General features: G+C 44.1%; 2 protein-coding genes across 2 annotated transcripts; both read left to right on the forward strand.

Moving 5' to 3' along the window:
- Nucleotides 1-365: 365 nt before the first annotated feature.
- LOC311363554 (uncharacterized protein) lies at nucleotides 366-3,906 on the forward strand (the record flags this gene model as incomplete). Its single annotated transcript, XM_084483492.1, has 6 exons — nucleotides 366-423; nucleotides 533-823; nucleotides 1,384-1,668; nucleotides 2,197-2,301; nucleotides 3,248-3,306; nucleotides 3,541-3,906. 6 exons carry the CDS (start codon nucleotides 366-368, stop codon nucleotides 3,673-3,675), a joined length of 933 nt encoding a protein of 310 aa, XP_084339618.1. The 3' UTR covers nucleotides 3,676-3,906.
- Nucleotides 3,907-7,695: 3,789 nt separating this feature from the next.
- Nucleotides 7,696-10,185, forward strand: vrtn (vertebrae development associated; the record flags this gene model as incomplete). Its single annotated transcript, XM_084483686.1, has 2 exons — nucleotides 7,696-8,007; nucleotides 8,422-10,185. 2 exons carry the CDS (start codon nucleotides 7,696-7,698, stop codon nucleotides 10,183-10,185), a joined length of 2,076 nt encoding a protein of 691 aa, XP_084339812.1.
- Nucleotides 10,186-10,750: the final 565 nt, after the last annotated feature.

A 10,750-nucleotide genomic window follows, 5' to 3' on the forward strand; every position in this document is an offset into this window, starting at 1 on the left:
CAATTTGAAAATAACTCATTATCCTCAAATAAAACACATCTAACTTATTTGTGAATGTGTAGATTTTTAGTAGCCTATTGTGATGAATGTTTTTGCAATGATGCACTGGATTTTTTCTTTCTCAGAGATTATAAAAATGCATTGTCACACCATCATTAAGATCATTTCCATTGCTCTTTACTCAGAAATATGACGCATATGAGCATATTAGGGAAGCAACCCGGGACCTAACAAATAAGGAGGTTATGTCTGGGGTCAGAGAATGTTGGCCAATTCAGGAAGCTGTCTCTGTGTTGACTAAGACTACATCTTACCGAACACAACAGAAACGCGACTCTGTCTCAGTAATAAAGCGTAGCAACAACATGTTTGGGTTTCCTCTTTGTTCCATCGGGCTGCTACTTGTTGCCCTCATCCACACCGGTAAGGATAATGAACAACTTTCTATGTAATATATCTAACTGGAGATATTAGATATGGTACATTGTGTGTTTCTTAATATCTGTCACATTTTGTCTGCATATCTTTACAGCTGTAACCAAAAACCACCTTGTGATGAGGCGAGTGGGTCACACAGTTATCCTGCCGTGCGTCTCTCCTTTGGAGGAATCCTGCTCAGACATACGATGGTTTTATGGCACACAAAGTGGTACAACCGTTACAACCGTCGCTAGTATCCCCAGAATAGAAGCAGCAAACCCTGGTAGATTTAACATTTGGTCGAATTGTTCTTTACAAATCAACAACATCACCGAAGTCGATGTCGGAGCATATTGGTGCAGTAAAGTTTCACATGAGGTGCATTATCTGTCTCTTATCACTGGTGAGTAATGCCCATGGGCCTAAAGACAGATTTTACGTTCACTTTGCATGTGCAGGTTAGCTAAAGGAACCAGAAAGGTGTCAGACCAAGATTTTATTTTTCTAATAAGTTTAGTTTTATAATTCAAGGGGCTTGCACCCTGCCCCAACAAACACCAACACCCTACTGTAGAAAGTATGCCTAAGTTAGGCGACACCAATGGGACATGTTCACTAACCAAAAATAATAAGTATTCTAAGTAATCTGTGCCACCACCAAGGAGTCCGGCAGTATGTTAGTCTTTTGTGGGTATTTGTTTGAGCAGTGTGCAAGCACCATAACAAATTAAGTTCCATTCAAGTGTTAATAAAAGCAATGACGTGGCGGTCAAGTAGTGGTCAGATTCTGAAGCGGTGGTGTGGGTCTTCGGATGTTTCTTGAACCCATAGGGAGGGATTGTGCTGCAGGTGTGTTCTCTGAATGAAAGTTGTATTCCTCGCAACAACAATCTCAGACATATATTGCCCAAACTGCACCACGCGAAACAAAAAAGCATTTGTTGTTTTGTTGTATTCTTTCAGTTTCCTCCTGGCCGAGGTCTAACCTGTCGCCTGGAGCCAGAGTTACCTTAAGCTGTCACCTGCTAACGTTCGACGGACCTGGTCTGTGTTCCTCCGCTCTGTATCAAGGTATGTCTCTCAAGTGGCAGGATGATACCCGACCGGACGACATGCTCGCCGAACAGAGGATCAGCAGATGTTCTGTCTCACTGAGGGTCACCATTCAGCTTGGAAGCCGCTTCAGCTGCCTGGCTTTGGTCAACCACCAGGTCCAGAGCAGGGTGGAGTTCCCTGTCCGTATCCGAGGTGTGGAAACTATCCCCAGTCTCTCTCTGTCACTCATTCACTCACTTTCTCACTCACTCACCGACACATAACTTGGTGTAGTAAATACCATTGGCTCCTCTGTTTAAGTCTTCACATGGATGATTGGTTCAATGTTTGATTTGTCTTCACACAGTTAAGGGGAGACGCCTTCCCACGCCTAACTTGGAAAACAACGATAATGAAGGTAATGATGGGAGATCCAATGGCGTTTTACACTGCTACAAATTTATTTGGCCTTTGTTTTTTTATCAGTACAATAAAGTCAGTATTTCATATTCGGTGGAGCCTTTATCCAAACTGTCTTACAATACCATGACTGCATACATGTGCCTTGATGGTTTCTTTTAATACCATGATTTAGGCCTAACAATTGTGTCCACCATGTAGATGACGAGGCAATACAATATATTTCAAATTGTAAGCACCAACAAAAGTAACAAGCCAATAGAGGCAAATGCACAGATGGGTTCAGCAAGACGGTTGTTAACTGTATCTTTTTTTTGACAGACGGGGGTGGTTTCACCAGCCAGGTGATCATCTCTGTGGCAGTGGTGGGCTGTGCCATGACGGTCGTGCTGGCTCTGATCGTAGTGAAGAAGAGGAGGAAACAAAGTAGGTTTCCTCAAGCTCCTGGATGCAGTGCAACATACACACAGATGCACAGACACACGTAGAGCACATGTTGTTCCAGTGGAAATTAACAGCACATCACGAGGCAATGTTGTCATATGTGCACATGGCAGATTGCTTCACCACACAATGCTAAAAAAAACAGAGGTTATGGCAACATGTGGTTTCGTAGTTCCCGGACGCTAACATGCTATTCAGACTTCCATAGCTCACATTAAAGACGTGTGAGAATAGCACAACAGAGATTCTCTGTTGTTAAATAATAAACGCAGACTTGAGGTACTTGAGTTTCATATCGCTTCAATAGCCATATTGGGGGATCTGAAATGGGGATCTGAAACATGGTTTGCGATTTATTCAACCTTCTTTAATACTGTTTTACATTCATATTTTTTTATTTAATTTGCTGGACGTCTGGTACCGCCATCACTAAGAGCAACCAAAGGTCGATCAACCAAATCACAACTCTTCTCTATCTTGGGACCACAGTGGTGGAATGAGCTCCCTGCTGATGTCAGGATCGCAGAGTCGCTCACCAGCTTACGCAAACGACTCAAAACCCACCTGTTCAGAGTTCACCTAGACTCTACATAGCCATTCAGTCCCTTATTTGTCCGTTGCACTATTGTTTGTTGTATGTCCTGGCACTTAATGAACGCACTTAATGCAGGTTGTATTCATTCATTGTACTTAATTGTGTAGCATGTACTTAATTGTGTTGTGCATGCATGTTGTGTAGCATGTACTTAGTTGTGTAGCATCTGCAGTAGCTAGCTATCACTGCTGTATACGGGGAATGGGGTTAGCCTGGCGATTGTTAGTACTTGCATTTGGATCTATGAACATCTTTACTGTACCGACGGCGATATATTGTTTCACTTCTTATGACAAATGTACTTATTGTAAGTCGCTTTGGATTTAATTTCAGATGACCACCTTATTGCCCGTCCAGAGACTCCCCTGCATGTTAATACTGTAATAAATACTGTGAGTACATACATACACTTCAGTGGTATTTTAATTAATTATATACTTACTTAAACTTATATTCTTCAAAATAAAACCCTATCTGTTTGTGTGCGTGCGTGCGTGCGTGCGTGCGTGCGTGTGTGTGTGTGTGTGTGTGTGTGTGTGTGTGTGTGTGCGTGCGTGCGTGCGTGCGTGTGTGTGTTGGTTCATGTATGCATGTGCAAATTCATGCGTGCATGTTTGTGTTTTAAGGATGTGGCCGCCACTGCAGAGGATGTCACCTATGCTGACATAACGCTTGTCGGCATTGCGGACAGGAAGTTGGAGACAGAGAGTGAGGCCACCATTTATGCTGACATACAACCCACCACTTGCAACAATGTTTGATTGACATAACCTGGTAACCCCAAACGGCCAATAACATCTTACTCATGCAATAGCATCGATTAGCCCATAGAGGGCCATTTGAGTCCAAACTGCATGTTAGAGTCATGTGCTATGGACCAGGATCAGTCCATATCACTATGATGTAACCCAGTACATCACTATGCATCTAAAATAAATTGTATAAGGGTTTGGCTTTCCTTTAAACATCGGATGGCTCACAGGATTCATGTACTTTCCGGGTGGAGCTCTTTGACCAATTGAAGCGTACTTCTTCAATGAGTTGGAGTAAATGGTTGTGATAGTGTTCACATCCACTTATAAATGGGAAAAAGTTAAAATGTTGAAGATGAGACAGAAATGTTTGGCAATGGAGACATTGGTCTCCGTCATGGAGGGCCCGGTAGTGGGGTCGAGGGGGTACATAGTGGGGGTGGAGATGAGAGGTATATAGGTGTTCATAGGGGATTGGGGGCGATAACCGATAAGTTATATGAAATATTGTTTTTGCAATGATGCACTGAATTTCAGTGTGGACATAAAACATTTGACATCACTGAAACTGTATAAGTTGTGTTGCTCCGTGCAATTTGTTTTGTTTTTTAAATGTTTAAAAGTTGTTTTTAAAGTGTTTATGTACATGGAAAATGTATGTATTGTACTTTTTCACCGAATGATTATTACATACAAGAAAAGGGCTTGGTTTTTAAATTCTAAATAAAGACATTAAAAACAAAACAATTGTCATTATATCAAAACAATTAATTTAAACTTACTGATCATGAACTAAGTGAGCATCACATCCACAAAAGCAAACCACGGTGTAGATACGATAAAGTTAGGACTCACTCACTGGTCAAATCTATTGAGGCATATTAAAAATACATCACCTACATCTATGTTCTTCCCCATGTATGTAATCAGATCGTATCTAAGTTGTCGAGAATGAATGCTTGCAAGATGCAACCACGTTGTGTGAACGGCAATGCCAAGTTCAAAACATTCCAACACTATAACAAAGTCATAACTTCTAACTATACCTCCCCCACACTACACACACACACACCCTTACACACACACACACACACACACACACACACACACACACACACACCACCCCACCCCCTACACACACAAACACACACCTACATACGCACACACACACATACAAACACACACCACCCACACAGCAGGCGAGAGACAGTCGGAGCCGGTGCTGGTGTTGCCCTGTTTTGCATTTTAAACACTTGAGGTCCACCCACACTTTGTGTTCACATTGCCTTGCAGCACAGCAGCGCTCATCTACACATTTAAAGTGTGCAGATGAGCTGTGTGTGTGTGTGTGTGTGTGTGTGTGTGTGTGTGTGTGTGTGTGTGTGCACACGTGTGTGTGTGTGTGTGTGTGTGTGTGTGTGTGTGTGTGTGTGTGTGTGTGTGTGTGTGTGTGCATGTGTATACGCACACGCGCGTGTGTGTGTGTGTGTGTGTGTGTGTGTGTGTGTGTGTGTGTGTGTGTGTGTGTGTGTGTGTGTGTGTGTGTGTGTGTGTAGATCTGATCCCTGGCAAAGGGGCCAGAACAAAAAGCCAAGACATGTTTGTTTGAGATGAGAAAGGGAGACAGTACAAAGCGTTCCCTGGGTGAGGTGGTCACTCCTCAGTCCAAGTCCAAACAAAAGAGCAAATGGTAATAGGTATGCAGATTTATGTCTAGAAGGTACTGCCTTGGTTGTAGTTCTTTTTAGTGGTGTGCAACAGAGAGTTTTTGTATATCTCTTTGGAGATATTGGGAGGATGGTTATGAAATTGCAAACTAGAATGAACAGGATAATGGGAGGGAGAGAGAGAGCGAGAGAGAGAGAGAGAGAGAGAGTTAATATTCCATTCAATATCATCCTAGTACTAAATACTAAACAAGGGTGGACTTTCAGTTGTCTTACAAAACATCCACATGCCTTGTTAAACAAGCACTGACCAGACAGCATACATCTATTGGAGAAAAAAAACAACAACAAACCAAATAACACATGTCAAGCTGTCCTTAAAGGTTAACTGAGGTATATTCAGAGTAACCTTATAGGCAACTTATCGCAGGCCACCAACATTCACTATACAAGAAAAATGATAACGCCACAACCACAATCTTCCACAACATACATCAGAGGGTACAATTTCCCGGGTGAGAGGCAGTGTCCTGGTCTTTATCGTGGCGACAAACTCTAAGACCATGCAACAGGCGTAGTTTCTGCCTCTGCTATCTCTGCTATGTGAACCACAATACAACGCTGGAGACATGGGACCATTCATTGAAAACTTGTTCTCCTACTCCTATCTTCCTTGTGCAGCTGATAAGGCTTCAGGACAATGTCTCGAACCCAAGAGAACCCAGGCCCCAGCTCGTCTGCCATGGGCCTGCACGGCCAACAGACCAGCGGGTGACAAATGCTAGTGTCCCTTAATGTGTGTGTGTGTGTGTGTGTGTGTGTGTGTGTGTGTGTGTGAGAGAGAGTGTGGGGGGAGGGGGTGGGTATGTGTGTGTGTGTGTGTGTGTGTGTGTGTGTGTGTGTGTGTGTGTGTGTGTGTGTGTGTGTGTGTGTGTGTGTGTGTGTGTGTGTGGGTGTTGGGCTGGGGGGTGGGGCGGCGGGTTGGGAATGGGTGGCTGGGATCGTTGTGCATGTGTGGAACAAAAGGGCCTTGATTACCAGAATCCTGAATAAGGAGGATAGGTAAGTAGCAGGCCTACAGGCAAAGAGGTGTGAGAATAGATAGTGCTAAAGAAACACAGACAGAATTTAAGCCCCAGAAGCTGTTCCAAGATGAACCCTCCTGTCTACATAGTGCCAATGTCTAATCCACATAGCTTGGGTAGTTTCACCCACAGGAAACCAAAGCTTACCTGAAACTTTAAACGCCTCACAACTGTGTTATTTAGTAGCACATATATTTTAGTTTTAGAAGTGTAAATCTATGAAAATATATCGTAATAAATAAGAAAATAAGAATATATATGCTAAATTGGCCGTACAAATTCGGTGACGATATAAATTCCCATGTTAGGAGTCAAGTGAAAATCAACGAGAAATAACCTTGGAATTGAACTATTGACATGTGCGAGTTTGCTTATATAAAGAAAAAAACAAACGTGTTGATTAAACCAAAGCGTCAATACTTGTGTTTGTAAGTCACTTGCCTGCCTGCTTTTGTCAGGACGGCCCATGATAACAGTAACACATTGGCTTTTGTTAACACCTCGCATTGAAATTGACCCTGGCTGTAGTCTACTCCGGGGAGACCATGGGGGTGGGTGGGGGGCAAGAGGGAGGTGTTAAGACAAAAAGCGAATCGGCGATTGACAATTTCCTGATAGGTGGTGTAGCTTCTTATCACTCTGAATCTCTCTCCACTCTGCATGACCCAGACACTCGGGCGTAGTGCTTTGGGAACGCAGCACGCCATGGATTAAACACCGAGGAACGCTTTCTATTTTATTCGGCTGGTACTTCCATAAGAGGTCGTGTGTGTTGTGTGGGCTTTTTTTCTGACAGAATTTCTGGTGGCTCCTTCCTGAACACACAGGTGAGAAAACGATGCTTTTATTTAGGATATTTATTGGTCTTGATTGTTTTGTCCACTGTTACTCTTGTGCTGGCCAAAAGTGTCTGAGTAGGCCTGGAAGTGTGTACAGTATAGCCAATGACCCAAATCATTAAAATGTTCCAAGATTTAGATTACTTTCCTACTACAAGTTACCAGATGTTTAAACTACTACGATTTTTTTTCCCTTGGTTCTCAAAGTTAATCAAAGTTGCTTTTTATTGTTTAGATTAAGTCTGGATTTGCAGACGCTGCGTATTGTCTACACTTAGGACTCCGTTCGACCTCATGCTTGTGGCTTGCTCAAAATCGAAACATTTACTTATCCTTCCACGTCCAACCAACAGGGTTATTGTCTGGCTACATGCATTTTACTTAATTATACGATGTGGTCTACATGCAGGTGCATATTGGTTTGGATCCTCGGCAGGCATGATTCAAAGGAAGGAGGTGGTGCTGTCGGTCCTGGGCGAGCTCCAAGAAGCTACGGAGAGCTCTGGCCTGGACGCCCTGACAAGGGTGGCAATTGAAGTGGAGCAGGTCCTTTCCCAGTTCCAGCTCCCGAGCAAGCCCTGTGAGGATTTCCCGGAGTGGACAGGCATCGATGAAATGGCCCACAGCCTGTTCCCAGCGGACGCGCCCTCTGGTCTCCTTCCCCTCAACTGTAAAGGAGAAGGCAACCTACTGTTTGATGCAGCCAGTATGCTGTTGGTTGGAAGCACCCGCCTAAGTTTGGAGCTACAGGTTAGCATTATTGGTTTCTATATTCTCCAGTCCAGCCGTCACTATGCATCAAAAGACAAAGATTGGTTTCCATATATATATTATTTTTTTTACTATTTCCACAATATTATAGTTGCTAGACAAAAACGTATCTTAAAAACACTTAATGAATGTTTTGTTTTACATATCACGACACATGTATGTCTGAACGGTATTTGTTCAAACAATCTGTAACGTATTCAGTTCCATTTAAATTATTTTGTAGTCAAAAAACAAAATCATGGTCTGCCGTTTCTGTGAAGAAAAAACAAAATGGCAATCATCTCGGTTTCTCTTTGTTATTGTAGCTTATCACGAAATAACGTGTATTTTACTTGACATTCAAGCAGTGTAATGACAGTTCTTATTTTGTACCCCTAATGTGACTGCCTCCAGGTTCGGACCGTGTTGGAGATGCTGCTGTGGAAGAGGTACTACCTGTGTGGGATGATCGACTCCAAGATTATGCTCCAGGCAGCCCGCTTCAGCCTCTGTGCGGAGGAATCCGAGGATATGCTCAACCTGCCTGTAGCTGTCCTAGAAGCCATATTTGACGCAGATGTGAAGGCGTCCTGCTTTGCGGGCTCGTATGCCAACATGTGGCATGTCTACGCCTTGTCTTCGGTGCTCCACTCCAACATCTACTCCATCTATCCCATGTTCAACCCAAAGATTCGCCCATATTTCAACAGACTCATACGTCCCCGGACCTGCCTTAACAATCTGAAGGCGGATACCCTCCACATAATGTGGTCGGGTATGCTGCAGTCCGGCACGGTCTTCAAACCCAACAATTTTGTGGCGTTGGTGAAAACGAGTGACCTTAAGTTTGGGAAGTACGGGTTCTCTGTGCTACAGAACCTTGGGCTACCGAACCATGAATCTCCAGTGTCCTACACCAACCTAAAGGACAAGAATAACATCGCCAAGAGGACCATCCATCGCTGGACGAAACAGTCAGAGGAGCATTGCCAAAAGTCAACAGCCAGGTACAAGGCCAAACACTTCCTGCAGGCTTCCTATCTGGAGGGAAAGCTCAGCCCTCTTCACCAGTTCAAGGAAATCTTCCCAGAGATCTCAAGGTCCACCTATTACAACTGGAAGCATGAACTCATGATGGGCTCCGGGGGTACCTACTCGGCGACATCCTCCGCCGGTGAGGTAAGCCCCGAGAGCACGGAGCAGGAAACCTGGTCCTCGCCGGAGGCAAAGCAAGAAGAGCCAGACCACCATGAGAGTGTGGCCTCCATGTTTGGTCTGAACCTTGGGAAGCTGGATGGAGAGCGGGCCCAAAATGTGGCCCATATGCAGGAGGCCAAACGCTGTCTGCAAAACTGCATTGCCATGAACACTTCCCTCCCGTTCCGGTACTTCAAAAGAAATTTCCCCGGGATCTCACGATCTACCTACTACAACTGGAGGAGAGAAGCCATACTGTTCCACAGGGACTACAAGACGGGTGTCGGTAGCAGTGAGGAGGGCTCCGATGCTGACAAAAGCCAGAGTCCAAAAAGCTCCCTGCCCCATCCTGCCCCTGCCAACCCCAACCAACTTGCAGTCCCAAGAGTGAAAATTTGTCGAAGAAATCACAAAACGTTCACGTTTGCATACATGAGCAAGAAACAGCTCAGAGATGCTGCGAAGACCCACGTGCAGAAGTCGAAATGGTCTCTAGCTAAGTTCAAGCTGAAGTACCCATCCATGTCTCCCTGCTTCTTCTGGCGGTGGCGCAACAGTCCAGGCCCAAGCAAGAAAAAGAAGGCCAGCCACACCGTGTTGCCTGTACCTGAGGGCCTGGGAAGCATCCCTGCAGAGATGGGGGATGAGATGTTGCAGCAGAGATTCAATTACCAAAGTATGCCCTCCGTTGACCCAAGCCCAATTGCGTTAGAAGACGGCACCCTGACATCCCTTGATTCCCCATTCCCAAGATACCCTCTGCCCAGCCAGACGCAAATCACAGACCAAATGTTTGTGATGGATGTCGTGGCACTGGCAAACTTCAAGGCTAAGGCCAAGCTGTTCCTGCAGCAACGGTTTGAGGAGAAGGCTTTCCCTACGTTCAAAGAGTTCCGATCCTACTTCCCCTTCACACCACGCTCTACCTACTACATGTGGAAGAGAGCCCTGCATCACGGTGTGTCACTCGTTCATGGATAAATGCAAAGTATTCACTTGATTTTTTTATTTTATTTTTTATGTTTCTCTAGAATCAAAAAGATGCATGATTTCCAAAATGTCTTAAGAAGATTCTGAAAAATGAACTGGCCTTTGCCATACTATTTGTCACCTTTTTAATACTTTAAAGCATCTCCAGCCAATGCTAAGGGAAATGCCAGTTGTGTGCCCTGATCTGTCCGTCCCCCAACACGTCATCACTACCTCATGGACTGCACCTGTGTGAATGGAGGGTTGCATGTCTCTCCTTCTGCCCTGCATGACACCCTACAGGCAAAAGGCAGTTCAAAGTCACTTTTAAAAGGCTTTTTGTTTAAAGTTATGTTCTTTTTGGGGAGGGGAGGTTACCCATTAATTCCATTGGAGCTAGAAGCCCTTTTATTTCTTATTTGTAAAATAGTTTTGTTTAAAATGTTGGTTCTGTAGTGGGCATTTTGTTTAGTTTTTTTTACTCACTAAATTGTATGCCTTATGTGTAGACAAGAACTTGACTCAAAAGAAATCGGTGCATAAAAATGGTTTTAAAATGATATTTTTGTGTTTTACA

The sequence above is a fragment of the Micromesistius poutassou genome (genome assembly GCF_964030765.1).
Source record: "Micromesistius poutassou genome assembly, chromosome: 19".
Classification (NCBI taxonomy): Eukaryota; Metazoa; Chordata; class Actinopteri; order Gadiformes; family Gadidae; genus Micromesistius; species Micromesistius poutassou.